The 17735-nt window shown below is 47.6% G+C and overlaps 1 protein-coding gene across 1 annotated transcript in view; it reads left to right on the top strand.

Annotated features, from left to right (window-relative positions):
* Positions 1–15305, top strand: part of LOC140911001 (dedicator of cytokinesis protein 2-like) — a 208904-nt gene extending 193599 nt beyond the window's left edge. Inside the window, exons 25-28 of the mRNA XM_073343213.1 lie at positions 1456–1562; positions 6881–7008; positions 8712–8777; positions 15153–15305. Of these exons, the coding sequence (XP_073199314.1) occupies positions 1456–1562; positions 6881–7008; positions 8712–8777; positions 15153–15305 (454 nt within the window). The remainder of the gene's footprint in view (positions 1–1455; positions 1563–6880; positions 7009–8711; positions 8778–15152) is intronic.
* The last annotated feature ends 2430 nt before the right edge of the window (positions 15306–17735 follow it).

The raw sequence follows: 17735 nt of genomic DNA, 5'->3' as shown, positions 1-17735 counted from the left end.
GAATTGAAACAACATAAATAATTCTGAACTGGAGCAAAGGAAATAAGGTGACTGTGAAGACAGGTGATTCTCCCAGGAAAGGGCCTCCCAGTGAGTGGCTATTGCACTGTTTGCTGGGTGGGGAATGGAAATGCTGCATCCAGATGGGGAATGCAATAGGCAGAAGTTGTGGTAGGAGAGTGGGGGCTATTTCAAAAAGGTGGTTGCTGAATCCAAGTGAGATTGGTTGATTAAAAAAGAGAGACTGTGAAAATTTTAAGTGTGCTCAAATGGTACATAAACCTGTTTTCTCAGTCCCTGCTCTGCGAACTTTCCCTGGGGTTTATCTGTCTTGCATATAATCATCAGTTAAAAAGCTCCACGGGCCAGATGCTGCCATTAGGAATACCTATGCAGCCCAGGCATCTTCAGTGGTCTTGTGCAGCTGCCACTGACTGGAACTTGACATACAGCCCTTTGGCTGATACCCAAGGAGGAACAGCTCCCTCTCTTCTTGTCTGTTTTGGCTCTGCAGGATTAATAGCAGTAAAAAGCAGCAGAAACTGATTTCCATCACTGAAGTCAGCAGATCAGACTCTGAATACTTACCAGGAACAGAGTTGTTGAACAAGCTTCTGCCATTTTTACATATTTCATTTTTCAGAGTTTAACTGCGATTTAAAGCTAAATAGTTAAAATTTCCAGAAAGTCAGGAAGTACTTCTTTTCCTAGTAACGTTCTCTTCCACAGGTGACAGTCCGGGATGTTCTACAGTAACATTTTCTTCAGCGGGTGGCATTTTTTGGTACAACATTTAATAACAACCAAAAACATAATTTTAAGCTCCACATTTAACAAGAAAAGCCACAAGAGAGAACATCTTTCTGTAATTTCTTGGCTCTGTCAGTTTTCTGTTATAATGGTCTAGCTTATTTTAAGGCACAAAGAAAGGACTGCCATTGCCGGTCTTAAAACCTGCCCTCCGTAAGAGATGGGAGGAGAGACCCGTTTAGAAATGTACAAGCACGCAGGCGTTGGAGGGGGGCTTTCATACGGGAAGCCGCCTTGCAACCTTATCTCTAGCAGGTGTGACCAAAATGCACGTCTACCACCCTCCCAAAGCCTACATACCCCATTGCTTCCCTGATCCAACCTGCCTGTCAGCTGTCAGGCTCAGATTTATACACTCTTAGCAGCCCTACCCACTAATTTGCCGAATCCCACCTGTGAGAAGAGGTGCAGTCAATAAATGACCTGTCATCCATTTTGAATTCTTCCTCAAAACAGAGACAGCTGCTGGTGCAGTGAGTGGCCAGAGCAGGAAAGTGGCTGAGTGAGTTGGGCTGGAGAATACACCCAGCAGGAAGAAAGAAACCCTTGTAGCTTGAAGATCCCTGGGATTTTCCCTATCCCATCCCTGTTCTGGAGATTTTACATATTATCACCTAACCGAGTCCCCTTGTATCTGGGCTTTAGGTGCTTACTGCGGGATTTCATTGGGAACCTGCCCCCTCTGCACCTGCTGAAGCAGAAGCTGCAGTCCCTGACTGACATAGTCAACAGCAAGATCTTCCAGTCTTATGGTAAGTGGGGGACATCAAGGGAAGCCCCCTATCATGGATCCACAGGGCCTGATCTATGCCCAGCATGTAAACAGTCCCTTGGCAGTGACCCTGTTAGTGTGCCAGGCTTCGAGAACCCACACAATTCACAGGGCAGGCCCATGGTCTCCAAGACTGGGCCTTTGGGCACCTGCAATCCCTCTCTCTCCATGGCTCCCGGCAGCAAACCCAGCCAAACCAGACTCCTGTGGGAAGCTTGTCCCGTGCCCCTTCAGGGCGCAATGCTCTGAGTCTTTCTAGTTGTCGCCAGGCAGCCTTTCCAAAACAAGGTAACAACTTATTAGGCACCTGGCCTATGGAATCTGAAAGTCCTTAGGTCAGAACACAGAAAGGACGGTTTCTGTGTTTCCATAGCCAAACTGCTATGGACCCTATTTCATCCCATCTCCCTCTCTTTGTCCTTAACTCTGAGTGAAAGTAGCTGAGGCCCTCCAAAGGGCAGTCATTATTCCAGCCACCTTGACACCTTCTCCCCTTTGTTCTTAGCTTAGTTCACATGATACACCTTCTGGGTATCCTGCTGCCAGATGTCAATTGTTCAGTTGTTGTGGGTGGTCTCATTGTCTCTCTGGATCTCCTGTTCAGCTAGGTCAGTTTCAACCAGTTTTTTAACAATCCAGTCATTCCACCCAGACAGTTAGGTGCCATCATGTCTCCTGCACTGTTCCAGGTGCAGTGTGAACAGTTTTTAACCCCCGGTACCAATGCAAGGTAGTGGGGGAGGTCTAGGTTGGATATTAGGAAACACTATTTTGCTAGGAGGGTGGTGAAGCACTGGAATGGTTACCTAGGAAGGTGGTGGAATCTCCATCCTTTGAGGTTTTTAAGGTCAGGCTTGACAAAGCCCTGGCTGGGATGATTTAATTGGGGATTGGTCCTGCTTTGAGCAGGGGGTTGGACTAGATGACCTCCTGAGGTCCCTTCCAACCCTGATATTCTGTGATTCTATGATTCTGTGAACCTTTTCACAAGGCCATCTGTTTGCGGGTGGTATACAGAAGTCCATAGGGCTTGTACATGGAGCAGTGAACAGAGATCTTTCATCAACTTGGACATGAAAGGTGTCCCTTGATCAGTCAATATCTCCTTGGGTAGCCCAACCCGGGCAAAGATCTGTACTAGCTCCTTAGCTATTGTCTTGGAAGCTGTGTTGTGCAGGGGAACAGCTTCCGGGTACCGGGTTGCATAGTCCAGTACAACAAGTACATGTTGGTGTCCCTGAGCTGTCTTCTCTAGGGACCCTACCAGATCCATGGCTATCTGTTCAAAAGGAACCTCTATTATTGGAAGAGGTATCAAAGGATCCCGCAAATGCGGGTGAGGGCTATGTAACTGACACTCCGGACAAGAGGTGCAGTATCGCTGGACCCTCTCTAGTAAGGAGTTCAGGTTTTGTCAAAGCCCTGGCTGGGATGATTGAGTTGGGGTTGGTCCTGCTTTGAGCTGGGGGTTGGACTAGATGACCTCCTGAGGTCTCTTCCAACCCTAATCTTCTATGATTCTAAGGTACAGAGGGAAACCGAGGCACGCATAGGATTCATAAAAATATTACAGAAAATTCCCACTTTGTCACACACTCCAGTACAGACTCTGCACTGAACCCTCTCTAGTAAGGAGCCAGGCATGAGAGCACATGCATGTGTGCCAGGGTTCTGGACGTGCTAGCATGCTGAGGTGGGCAGTGCCTGTACATGCAGGCACTTCTGCACTTTGGGTGACCAACTCACAGGTGCTCGTTCTTACCACTTGCAAGTGTAAATTCCATAATCTGGGGCTGACTTCTGTGGAATTCTGTCTCCCACTCCACCCCCACTAGCAGACTGTTTATTATTGTGGTGGAACATGGCTGCTGTTGGAGGTCATGGTTGTGGAAGAAGAGGAAAATTCTGGGAGCTGGAGCCAGTCCCATGGAGGGCTTTGAACAGTTGGCAGGAGACCTGGAGGTGGATTCTGTCCAGTAGGGAACCAGCACAGAGAACTTTCCTCAGCACACACCCATGTCCTTGCATGCCTGTTCACCACAACGGCTTGAGATAACTGCCCAATGACCACAGGATCCATTAAGGTACAAAGGTGCCAGGCCAGTTTTATTGTCGACAAAGCATGGTAATAGAACTTGGCAGACTCTATGAGGATACTAAAACAATGAATGCAGCTCAGTGAATGGTGGCATCCAATGAAGTGGGTTCTAGCCCACGAAAGCTTATGCCCAAATAAATCTGTTAGTCTTTAAGATGCCACCAGACTCCTTGTTATTTTTGTGGTTACAGACTAACACGGGCTACCCCCTGATACTTGAGTGAATGGTGGGACTTTCCATTCCCAGCTTGGCTGGCCAAAGACACTCCCTCTGAGATATCTTTTTATACACCGATACAAACAAGTTACATACTGCCCCTGACGTATCAGGGTGCTAACCTCTGATATATTAGGATGCCACTCATGGCCTTGTACTTTTTGGTTTGATCAAAACATCTCTTCATCATGCTGTCATCCTGACCTTATCTTTAGGATGGGTCAGTGTGTTCCTGTTATCTTTGGGGAATGTGCTGGTATCGGAGTGTTCTTGTCCCATCCTTCTGGAATGTGTTTGCATGTATATTTCTTATACCTAGCGCTACTTAGGAATGTGTGTTTCAGCAATATCAGCCCTGTTCTTGCCAGATTCTGTGAGCAGGGCCTGCCTCTTGCTCACAAGTTAACTTTGCTTTATGGCAGCAAAGTTTTGACCACTACTTTAGTTCAGGCCTCCAGCCTCATACCAGGCCTCTGATACAAGGGCTTATGTCTCAGGCTTTCTTCCTACTGTAGTTTCAGTCCTCTGGACTACCTGCAGAAGTCCAACAAACCATACAGGACCTTTCACTTGTAGGCCCTTCTCTGAAGTCCCTTGGAATCTACACTCCAGTGACGAAAAGAAAGCATTTTTGTTAACTACAGCCCTTTCAGCCAAGAAAAAAGGGAAGGAGCTGTAGAAGGCAACCTCCACTTCCCTCCTCTTCAACATCAGTGAGCTCATCCCATCAAGACACACCTTCCAAGTGGGCATTTTGATGGGGTTGTTGAGGACAATATACCAGTTGAGGTTGTTGAGGACAATATACTCCTCACTTCCATCAGGTCCTCCTTTTTTGTTTACCAGTTGTCTGTCCTGCTTGCTAAGTGCCTGGATCCATAGAACATCAGACCAGTGGGTCTTAAGCACAGTAGGACAGGGGTATGCCATCCAATGTACTTCTCCCCCCTTCTCCCCGTCCCTCTTCAGGGACCACTCTCACAAGATGACCCTTCAGCGGGAGATCCAGTTTCTTCTTTAGAAAGGGGCCACAGAGGAAGTACCATTGGACCTTGGGGGGAAAAGGCTACTATTCCTGTTATTTCCCGATCCCCAAGATAAAAGGAGGTCTCAGGCCCATATGAGATCTAACAGAACTGAACAAATTCCTGAAGAAAATAAAATTTTGCATGGTTACCCTAGCCTCAATTATCCCTTCCCTGGAACAAGGAGACTGGTATGCTGCCCTCGACTTGAGTGACGTTTACTTCCATGTTGCAATATGACCCAACCATCAGAAGTTTCTCAGATTTGTGGTGAATGGCTGACAGTTCTCAGGGCTTCCATTCAGCCTGGCAGCTGCTCCTTGGGTATTCACAAAGTGCACAGTGCTGGTAGCAGCTCATCTTTTAAAAAAAATATAGGCATCCATGTCTTCCCATACCTAGATGACTGGCGGACCAGAGGCGGGTCAGAATCTGCCCAGCGTATCCACTGCTCTGTCCATATTCAAAGCTCTAGGGCTCTTAGTGACCCAAGAAAAATCAATACTGAAAATCTGTACAGACAACAGAATTCATTGGAGCAATCCTTGACTCAAAAAGGCCAGAGCTTTTCTACCACAAAACAGGTTGAAAACCATTCAACACCTAGTACTTAATGAAAGCTTACCAGCTCACAACTGCACGTGAGTGCCTCAGGCTGCTGGGTCACATGGCCGCATGTACTTGTGTAGTGTAACATGCCAGACTGCAACTCAGGAAGTTGCAAACATGGTTAGCATCAGTGTATGGCCTGAATTGTCACTGCTAGGACAAGGTGTACAAAATTCTCTGTTACTCACATACTCTAGGGGCACCCACCTTTAGCCAGTCCCTAGAGCTCAGGCGATAACCTTATGCTATAGGGCACGCACGTTTACCCTTCCCTGGGCTCAAGGAGTAATCTTACTCTCTGCGGGTCTGCGGGGTCTTTTACCAGTGGAAGAGCCGTACAAAGTAATGTCCTACTTAACCTCTATTTATTAACAATCACCAAAACAGAAGGCACACGCTAAGCATACAATGCTCAACACTCCCAAGAAGACATATGAACTTTTCTTGATGGCCAGTCAGGATCAGGTCATCTGGGGAACTCCAGTTTCTGCACGGTGTCATTGGCAGAGTGTTGAGGTCTGGCAGCTCTGCTCTCGGGGCTGTGTCCTGGAGTTGGTTCCTTAGAAATTCCTTTTGGACCCCAGTTTACACAGTGAAACTTGAGTCTTGCCTAGCTGTACCTTAACCAATCATTGTACTAAGTTATTACTAAACAATTTTCTAACCAATCCTATCATACCCCACCACCTTAATTGATTTACACCAAGCAAGATTAGTTATGCAAGAGACAGAAACAATCTCAGAGCCAGACAGAGACCATACAGACAAACAGTAGAGAAATGGGGGCCATAAGGACAAAACAATAAAGAAATGAAGGTTTCACAGCCACGACTGTTGATAAGTGTCTGAAGCAGCTCAGGCTATTTAGTTTATCCAAGACAGAAGTAGCACAAGAGGTGACTTGGTCAGGGCCTGCAAGTACTTAGATGAGCAAAGATTTCTGATCTAGCAGACAAAGGCGGAACAAGGTCCAGTACCTGGAAGCTGAAACCAGACAAATTCAGAATAGAAATAAGAGGCACGTTTTTAACACTCGGGGAATTAACCCTGGAACAGCTTCCCTGGGGAGGTGGTGAATTCTCCATGTTTACAGTGCAATTAAACGCTCACAGCTGGCCCATGTCAGCTGGCTCGGGCTTGTGGGGCTTGGGCTGGGGGGCCATTTAATTGCAATGGAGACCTTTGGGCTCAGGCTCTGGGACCCACAAGGGGGAAGGGTCGTAGAGCCTGGGCTCCAACCCGAGCCTGAACGTCTGCCTCTCTCTGGCCCACTCCCTCCCCAGGACGGTGAGATGTCTGTGTTTGCCCCCTTCCCATCCCACAACTAATATCTCTGTCTATCTGTGCAGAGTGTCGAGAGATGCTGCTGCATACTACAATCCCCATCCTCCGGGAGCTGATTGAGAAGGGAGAGGAGGAGGAGGCTTGCATTGATCTGCTCAGCAATATCCTGGAGGTGCTGTACAAAGCCCAGAAGGTAAAACCCCCATTACCCTAAGTGCTAGCTGTCAGCCCTGTCCAGCCGTGGTGTTGGCCTCACATGGTCAGATGGGCTTGAGCTAGGCTGAGCACAAAGCTCCCTTGTGGGGACAAATATTGGGGCTCAGGCTGACATTCCCCCTCCTTCTACAGACCTAGGGGGAAAGAGACACACGGGGCATAGCAGGGGTTGTCTGGGACTAGCCAACTGTCCCAGGCACTTTCCCATTAAACAAGATGGAGCTGCCAAAGCCTTCAGAGATGAAACCACAGCAATTATACCTGAGTCAAACCATCATGATTTGATGGACCAAGCCACGGCCCCCACTGCAGTGTTGGGTGCCTAATACCATAGTCCCCTGCAAGCCCTAGAGAAGCCCTATAATTCCTGACCATACCTGCAAACCCTCCCCATGGGGTCTCCCCACCCCATGGGAAAATAGAAGGTCCAAAGCATCATGGAGCCCTGGTGGGAAACCCCTTTAAAACTTTGTCAATTTATCTCCCTCCCAGTGGACTGACCCTTCTCCCCATGTATTAGACCTAGGGGAAGTTGCCCAGCCCATGTGAGTTACAGGACAGAGCAAATGGAATTATTACATTTTTTAAAATTTGTTTGTAGAGTCTCAAAGCTCCAGCTGAGGTCACCCATTGGCTGGCTGCTGTATAGATACATAACAGGAGACAGTCTGTGACATGGAGAGCTGACAATCTAAATAGGCAAGACAGACAAAGGTGGAGAGGAACAAAGGGCTATTAGCACTAGGCCCAGAGAAATGAAGTGACTTGCCCAAGGTGTCACATGGAGGCTGTGGCAGAGCCAGGAATAGAGCTCAGAGTGTCCTCTGAGAAGGAATGAGCTCCAGACTAGCTCCCCTGTGAGGGTCAATTGGAGCCGCTGTCTTTAAGGTCCACACTCAGAGAGAGAGCTGCCTCTCGCACTCGGCACTGCAATATCTGAGCCCTGCCTACATCAGCACCACCGCTGTTTGCTACTCGGGCAGCGTAATGTTCACCAGCTGCCACGCACAAGCACCAGGAGTGCCCCTCATCCATCAGACTTGCTTCTGATCAGTTTACCTTTGAAAATTAGCCAAAAGCTGCTCTGATTAGACCACACCCTCTGAACCCTCCAGTTCCTGCCCATTCAATTGCAACTTTATGAGGCTCCCATAATACATCACTTCAAGGTACATGGTACAGTCCTTTGCTCAAGGAGCTCCTTTATAAGGTGAAGTGAGGGGACAAGGCCTGGACACTCTGAGCCCCAACTTTCCTCTAATACAACTATTCCCCTGGCAGATGCAGAGATGAGCAGAGTGGAGCTGGTTGAGACATCCACCTTCTGAAGGATGCCAGCATTGGCTACTCAGTGGGGATTGGCAGAAGAGGCCTGAGTATAATGTCCCTTTTAACAGAGCAGCCCCTGTCAGCTCAGCCATGCCAAAATCCTGTGGGAGGGTCTTACCCATCTCCTTCCAGTATGAAGCAGAGAGCTGTATCAACACTCCTAGGAGTAGGACAGATTTCCTCTCTGAAAGGCAGCAGGTGCCATGCCACATTTTGGAAATGCATCCCAGAGAGGGAAAGGTATACAAGGGAAGCACAGCCCTGCCCGAAGGTTGTATGGTGAAATGAGCCAATGATAATGACTCTTAGCTTGATTGTAAGGATGAATTTGTTTGATATTGTTGGTTCCAGAGAGCAGAAGAACGGCTGACACGTCTGAGTGGAGAAGAGAGACAGCACAGGGAGGACTCTGAGCTGGTGAGCACTCCTCTGGGAAGTTTTGAAATACAGTAGGAGAGAGGAAGAGTAGGGGCAGCCTGAGCACCTGGGAGAAGCCCACCTGCTTCTCACTTCAGCCCCCAGCCTTTCATTTGCTGTCACCTTGAGTTTGAGAGGTGGTGGAGATGGGGCTCCTGCCAAGCAATGGGGTGGGGAGACCGGGACTGTAATAGTGGGTCTGGGGGTTGGATGTCTGGTGCATCAGCAGAACTGTATGACTGAGAAGTTCAGATGTGTACTATGATTGGCTTTGTTCAGGGCAATCAGACCTTCATTTTCTAAACTTATCGGATTTCTTGGAATCCTGTGGGAAGAATAATACATCTTTAATTTGCTTATGGATCAGTGTCCTAACAGATAAAGCACAAGATGGGGTATTAGTTGTTAATAAATATTAATCAGAAGTTAGGAACCATGGAAAATGGTCAAGTGCAGACTTTTAATACCTCACCTTAGGGACACCTTGTGGTTACAAGTTAATCAGATCTTCAGCTTGAAACAAGAACACGCATGACATCTTCAGTTTCCTTTTTATACACTTCAGGGCTCCTTGAACTGGAGTTTCCAGAAGCAAGTAGTTAGTATAGAAAGGGTCTCTCTCCTCGGGGCATATCTTCGAAAGATTGGCTTCAGAGGGGGAGGATTTGCATTCCCCTCACCTCAAGGTATTTCCTAAGGAAATTCACTTCATACCTATTGTTCCAGAAAGACCTTTGAACTTCCAGAAATTGCATTAATCTTGTCATTCTACTAAAGAAGTTCCATACAATCTCACAGTGCTGTGTAAACATCTGCATTTGTAATACAATGAACTGCAAAGATCTACACTTTCCACAGTATGCATCCGATGAAGTGAGCTGTAGCTCACGAAAGCTTATGCTCAAATAAATTGGTTAGTCTCTAAGGTGCCACTTTTTTATTGAAAAAAGTAATTCCCAACTATGCATAAAAAAGATGGGGTCTAAATTAGCTGTTACCACTCAAGAAAGAGATCTAGGAGTCATTGTGGATAGTTCTCTGAAAACATCCACTCAATGTGCAGCGGCAGTCAAAAAAGTGAACAGAATGCTGGGAATAATTAAGAAAGGGATAGATAATAGGACAGAAAATATCATGTTGCCTCTATATAAATCCATGGTACGCCCATATCTTGAATACTGTGTGTGGATGTGCGGACCCCATCTCAAAAAAGATATATTGGAATTGGAAAAGGTTCAGAAAAGGGCAACAAAAATGATTGGGGTCTGGAACGGCTTCCATATGAGGAGAGATTAATCAGACTGGGACTTTTCAGCTCGGAAAAGAGATGGCTAAGGGGAGATATGATTGAGATCTATTAAAATCATGACTGGTGTAGAGAAAGTGAATAAAGAAGTGTTGTTTACTCCTTCTCATAACACAAGCACTAGGGGTCACTAAATGAAATTAATAAGCAGCAGGAAGTATTTCTTCACACAACGCGCAGTCAACCTGTGGAGCACCTTGCCAGAGGATGTTGTGAAGGCCAAGACTATAACAGGGTTAAAAAAAGAACTAGATAAGTTCATGGAGGACAGGTCCATCAATGGCTATTAGCCGGGATGGGCAGGGATGGGGTCCCTGGCCTCTGTTTGCCAGATGCTGGGCATGGGCGACGGGATGGATCCCTTGGTGAGTCCCTGCTCTGTTCACTCCCTCAGGGGCTCCGGCACTGGCCGTGGTCGGCAGACAGGACTCCAGGGGTGGATGGACTCTCAGTCTGACCCAGCCTGGCCGTTCTAATGAATCAGCACGACTGGTTCTCTCAAAACATTGGCTCAACGTGCAGGGCAGCTTTTTTTTCTTTCTTTTTTTTTTAAACTAATGGTTAGGAGCCATTAGGAACCAATAAAGATAAGAGAGGTAATGCACAGTGCCACTCTATGAATCCGTGGCACGCCCACAGCTTGAATACTGCCTGCAGCTCTAGTGGCCCCATCTCAAAAAAAAGATACTGGGCTAGATGGACGATTGGTCTGATGCGGCATGGTTGTTCTTCCAACTCCTCGTAGACATATAGCTAATCTCTGATGCTAAGGGTGTGGAGTTTTCACCTCCCCTCTGCTGGGGGTGTGTCTGCAAGCCAGGACATAGCCACAGCAAGAGGGATTCCCAATATTATCAGCCCTAGACAGTGAAATAATATCATTCTCCCACCAACACATCCACGGGTATCTTATGGAGAGCCCCACCTTCCAAGCATCTTTTAAACCTTCCCAGTCTAGTTAGGCATGAGCCAAAGGTACAAGTGGTTTCATATCTCTCCCCTGCAAGCATATCTGATTCTTTAGTCAGATCTTTCCTACCAAGTATAATCTGGGCACTGTGTGCTTCCACTCTTGGAACATTCTGCCATTTACACTGGCCTCTTTAATAAACTCTGTCCACCTCCAGGAGGGCATGTGATGGGTTACCCCCCCACTCCAGGGTGCCACCTGGTGTACTGGGGTACAACTGAGCCTGCCTGTTCCACCAGCCTGGGCTCTCTTACACTGTCCTGCTGAGTCAGGCCCTCAAGCCTCCTCCAGCACACACACAGGTAGGGACACACCCAGCTGCAGAAAGACACAGACACTGAAATCAGCTCTGCATGGGAAGACTTGGCTAGGGAATTGCCCAGCACTCAAATGCACACCCCCTCTGGAGTGTAAACCCAAAATTGTATTGGCTTGCACTGCACAGAAAACTGTACAATTTAAACTCATGAAATTCACTCCCTCCATCAGTGTGGAGGAAGATATGCACAGCTTTTTGCACCCCCCAGTTATAGATTTCACAAACGGGGTTTAGAGAAAACAAAAACAAGTTCATTAACTACAAAAGATAGATTTTAAGTGATAAGGGATAGCAAATAGATCAAAGCAGATCACTGAGCAAATAAAAACAAACACGCAAACTAAGCTTAATACACTAAAGAAACTGGTTAAAAGTGGTAGTTTCTCACCCTAAATGACAGGTTTCAGAGTAACAGCCGTGTTAGTCTGTATTCGCAAAAAGAAAAGGAGTACTTGTGGCACCTTAGAGAGTAACCAGTTTATTACCAACAGGAGAGTGGGTTGGTCTGTGTGTGTGGAAAAAAGGGGTGGGGGAGCAGAAAACCTGGATTTGTGCTGGAAATGGCCCACCTTGATTATCATACACATTGAAAGGAGAGTGATCACTTTAGATAAGCTATTACCAACAGGAGAGTGGGGTGGGGGGAGAGAAAACCTTTTGTAGTGGTAAACACCCATTTTTTCATGGTTTGTGTGTATAAAAGCATCTTCTGTATTTTCCACAGTATGCATCCGATGAAGTGAGCTGTAGCTCACGAAACCTTATGCTCAAATAAATTGGTTAGTCTCTAAGGTGCCACAAGTACTCCTTTTCTTTTCACCCTAAATGTTGCTTTATGGCAGATTACAGAGGTTCTTGAAGACAAGCTGCTTTTGCTTGCAGCTTAAAACTCTAGGTATTTCTTTCACAGACCAGACACCTTTTCCAGCCCAGGTTCAGTCCTTCCCCACCACCTTTGTCTTTGTTTCTTAGATCATCTGTTTCCAGCAGTCATCCTGGACAGGGATTCAGTGAGGAATGACCCCTGATTAACTCACTTCCCTGCCTTAAATAGGATTTACATATGGTGGGAATCCTTTGTTTCCCAGCTTTATCCCCCACCCTTATCAGAGGAAAAATACTAGGGGTCCAAGATGGAGTCCAGTACCAGGTGACAGGATCACATGACCCTGCAGTGTCAAAGCAGCCAGGAGTCAAATATTGTTTGCAGCATCCCAGGAAGAGCTTCTCAGGAAGGTGGTAGATTAGCATCTTCAAAGTCCTATTGTTCTCCCTAATGGCCCATTCAGGCTTATTGCATTCTGTCTGGTGGGCATTCCCCAGGTATAAACGCACTTGTAATTGCAAAAAGAAAAGGAGGACTTGTGGCACCTTAGAGACTAACAAATTTATTTGAGCATAAGCTTTCGTGAGCTACAGCTCACTTCACTGGATGCTACTCTGAAACCTGCACTTGTAATTGTTACATAGTCAGTATTCCTAACTTCAGATACAGAAATGAAACATACATACAAATGGGATAATCACATTCAGTAAATCAGAACCTTTCCAATGATACATCACATGACCCATCTTGCCTAAAGCACATCTTAGTTATGCCATATTCATATCATAGGAATATCTCTATGGAGAATATGGGATGTAGTGTCACAGTGCAGAACAGACAATTACCTGTGATCACCGCAGGCATCCCTGCCTGGATTCCACATACAAAGCACACTGCTTCCTCAGCTGTTGAGTTGATTTACACAAATAACGCCTTCTCAGGCCATCACTCTGGGCCGGAAACCTTGAGGCAACCATTTCCGGAGTGGTAGGGGCTCAGACCCAACCCCTCACCTGGGACAAAGCGGGACCCCCCCCCCTTTACGCTGGGTGTTTCCCATTCCTCAGACCTGCGCTTCACAAATGGCCTCGCTTGCACAAATAGATCAGCTGCATGGGCTGCATCTTTTAGTCGCTGGGGATTTATCCCACACTGCAGCTCTTACTTCAGCCAGCCCCAGGCATCAAAGAACTTCTCTTGGCTAAATAGGTATAGCAGATTTTCATAGTCCTCTGCCTCTTTATATCTCATCCATTTCCTTAAATGATCACACATTTTATAAATTTATTTCCCATGACTTATTTTATCATGTTTTTTGATGTTTCTAAATTTTAGGCAATATTACTCTGGGATTATTTGAAACCTTCTTGATACAATATCTCTGAATAAATCATAATTCACAGATATTTATCAGATAGACTGGGAGGCAACATTGTCATTTTCTGTGTGTCAAGAATTTGGAGTACTTCACATGCATCCGATGAAGTATCCGATGATGCATCTTCATGCATCCGATGAAGTGAGCTGTAGCTCACGAAAGCTTATGCTCAAATAAATTGGTTAGTCTCTAAGGTGCCACAAGTACTCCTTTTCTTTTTGCAAATACAGACTAACACGGCTGTTACTCTGAAACCTGTCACATGTCATAGAATCACAGAATCTTCGGGTTGGAAGAGACCTCAGGAGGTCATCTAGTCCAACCCCCAGCTCAAAGCAGGACCAACCCCAACTCAATCATCCCAGCCAGGGCTTTGTCAAGCCAGGCCTTAAAAACCTTTAAGGAAGGAGATTCCACCACCTCCCTAGGGAACACATTCCAGTGCTTCACCACCCTCCTAGTGAAATAGTGTTTCCTCATATCCAACCTAGACCTCCCCCACTGCAACTGGAGACCATTACTCCTCGTTCTGTCATCTGCCCCCACTGAGAACAGCCTCCTCCTCCACTGAGAACAGCAATACTCCAGATGTGGCCTCACCAGTGCCAAATGGAGAGAAATAATCACTTCCCTTGATACGCTGGCAATGCTCCTACTAATGCAGCCCAATATGCCATTAGCCTTCTTGGCAACAAGGGCACACTGTTGACTCCTATCCAGCTTCTCGTCCACTGTCACCCCCAGGTCCTTTTCCGCAGAACTGCTGCTTAGCCAGTTGATCCCCAGCCTGTGGCAGTGTATGGGATTCTTCCATCCTAACTGGGGTTATTTAAAGTGAGGGGGGATTTCATAGCAGCCTTCAACTACCTGAAGGGGGGTTCGAAAGAGGATGGAGCTTGGCTGTTCTCAGTGGTGGCAGATGTGAAGCAGCGAGGGCACAGCAGGCTCAGGGGAGGGGGCAGGAAGGGGTGGAGTGGGGGCAGGGCCTGTGGCAGAGCCAGGGGCTGAGCAGTGAGCGCTCCCCGGCACACTGGAAAGTTGGTGCCTGTAGATCCAGCCCCGGAGTCGGTGCCTAGACAAGGAGCCACCTATTAACTTCTGAAGAGCCCATGTGGCTCTGGAGCCACAGGTTGGCCACCCCTGGGCTAGATGGACCATTGGTCTGACCCAGTCTGGCCACTCTTTTATGTTCTTATGTGGGTGCACGAGGTCAGCCAGTAGCTTAGGAGCGAGCAGCCATCTGTTTCTAAGGTGTGGAGAGAGAATTCCGTGCTTTAGTCCCAGCTCTCAAATGCAGGCTGAGTTGCCCTTTGAGCAGCCCCTCCCAGCTGTGAGTGGGGCCACCTGCATGATTCCTCTTGTGCTGTCTGTCGGCTGCTGCCATTGCTGGGGGAGGTCCCTTTTACAGTGCCAAAGCTGCGTTTGACACAGCCCCTGGGGCACTCTGAGTACTCACCATGCAAAGGAGTATAACTGCCAGGTGACCTCCCTTTCTGTCTCCTGCATGGTGATCCCAGGAGTGAGACCAGGGCAGGGCTGCCCGGACTCTGGACATGACGTGTGTCTTGCCTTTCAGAGGAAGGTGAAGGGGCATGTGCAGATGATTCTGGAGCAGCTGCTGCGCACTGTCAATCGCAGGGTGATTGTCCTCGACCAGGAGCACGACCTAAGAGTGAGTACCACTGCTTGCTCTGTGCGGTTCTGGGGGGCTGCAGGCATCTTGGAGTGAGCCTGGCCCCTGAACGGGCCCTGGTGAGTGTAAAAGAGTGTGCTGGGGTGCTAAGAGGTGGGGTGGTAAGAGCTTCTCATGAGAGTCCCCTGCTATTGGTGCTATTCATCCTGCAGCAGCTTGATCAGGATGAGGCTCTCGGTGTTACACAGAACCCCTGGAAAATCCTTCAGCCCAAGACCGAACACGGCACATGGGGAATTCATGGTAGGAGCAGATACTGTGGCAGGGTGGAGTCCTGGGTCGACCCTCATGGGGTGCTGGCAGACGGCTGGGCCTCATCTCGTAGTGGGAGGTTCCTTCTGTGGAGGTGGGGCCGTAGGGACATCTCGAGGTTGAAGAATGTGAGTTCTGAGGACAGGTGAAGGGAGCTGGGCTCCTTCCAGGAACAAGGTTTACTTGCTGGGCCTGAATCACCATTGGAGTTCTGCTTCAGAGTGGTAGCCGTGTTAGTCTGTAAAAACAACGAGGAGTCCTTGTGGCACCTTAGAGACTAACAAATTTATTTGGGCATAAGCTTTTGTGGGCTAAAACCCATTTCATCAGATGCATGGAGTGGAAAATACAGTAGACAAGTATAAATACACAGCACATGAAAAGATGGGAGTTGCCTTACCAAGAGAGGGGTCAGTGCTAACAAGCCAATTCAGTTAAGGTGGAAGTGGCCTATTCAAAAGGGGTGAATACCAAGGGAGGGAAAATCACTTTCGTAGTGCTAATGAAGCCAATGCAATCAAGGTGGCCAATTTCAAACAGTTGACAAGAAGATGTGGGTATCAGGAGAGGGAAATTAGTTTTTGTAGTGACCCATGCACTCCCAGTCTGTATTCAGACCTAATTTGATGGTGTCCAGTTTGCAAATTAATTCCAGTTCTGCAGTTTCTCGTTGGAGTCTGTTTTTGAAGTTTTGTTGTTGAAGAATTGCCACTTTTATGTCTGTTGTTGAGTGTCCAGGGAGATTGAAGTGTTCTCCTGCTGGTTTTTGAATGTTACAATTCTTGATGTCTGATTTGTATCCATTTATTTTTTTGCGTAGAGACTGTCCGGTTTGGAGTTCTGCATGCCAAGAATGCAGAGCGGATTAAATCTCAGGGTTCAGGGCATCAGCTGGTCATAGAGTCTCTGTCCACACAGCCAGTGGGTGCAAGCCTCCCAGCGTTGGGCAACAGACTTGGGCTCCTGGGGCTCATGCTCTAGAAATAGCTGAGTAGGGAGTGCTTTGCAGAATCCTGGGTATGTCTATCCAGTGGCTCAGGCTCTGAGGCCCACCCCCGCTTCCTAGGCTTCAGAGTCCAGGCTCCAGCCTGAGCCGCAGCCTCAGATGGTTATCGGCTCAGCTATTTCAGAGCACTGCTTGCAGCCCCGCTAGCCCGCGTCCGTTGACCTGGGCTGAATGAGAGCCTTGCTTTCATGGGCTGCATAGACGTACCCTGGAGCACAGCGCTGCTCAACTGGTGCATCAGAGTTAGGGCCCGGCTGGACTATTTGGTGAAATGGCCTAATCAAGTAGGTGAGGAGCTACGAGGCAAGATGGCCCCATGGCTCACTTGGTTAGCCAGTGCCTTGATGTGGGGAGCAGATCTGATGTGCCAGCAGGTGGGGGAGGGGTTCAAAATGAAGAAAGAACTTGATAAATGTATACCTTCAGATCAGCGGCACTGCTATGGGTACCCGCATGGCCCCACAGTATGCCAACATTTTTATGGCTGACTTAGAACAACGCTTCCTCAGCTCTCGTCCCCTAACGCCCCTACTCTACTTGCGCTACATTGATGACATCTGCATCATCTGGACCCATGGAAAAGAAGCCCTTGAGGAATTCCACCATGATTTCAACAATTTCCATCCCACCATCAACCTCAGTCTGGTCCAGTCCACACAAGAGATCCACTTCCTGGACACTACAGTGCTAATAAACAATGGTCACATAAACACCACCCTATAGCGGAAACCTACTGACTGCTATTCCTACCTACATGCCTCCAGCTTTCACCCTGACCACACCACACGATCCATCGTCTACAGCCAAGCTCTGCGATACAACTTCATTTGCTCCAACCCCTCAGACAGAGACACACACCTACAAGATCTCTATCAAGCATTCTTACAACTACAATACCCACCTGCGGAAGTGAAGAAACAGATTGATAGAGCCAGAAGAGTTCCCAGAAGTCACCTACTACAGGATAGGCCTAACAAAGAAAATAACAGAACACCACTAGCCGTCACCTTCAGCCCCCAACTAAAACCCCTCCAACGCATTATTAAGGATCTACAACCTATCCTGAAGGATGACCCAACACTCTCACAAATCTTGGGAGACAGGCCAGTCCTTGCCTACAGACAGCCCCCCAACCTGAAGCAAATACTCACCAACAACCACATACCACACAACAGAACCACTAACCCAGGAACTTATCCTTGCAACAA

This window comes from Lepidochelys kempii, chromosome 4, assembly GCF_965140265.1.
Source record: "Lepidochelys kempii isolate rLepKem1 chromosome 4, rLepKem1.hap2, whole genome shotgun sequence".
Taxonomy (NCBI): Eukaryota; Metazoa; Chordata; order Testudines; family Cheloniidae; genus Lepidochelys; species Lepidochelys kempii.
This window is presented reverse-complemented; position numbering and strand designations above follow the sequence as displayed.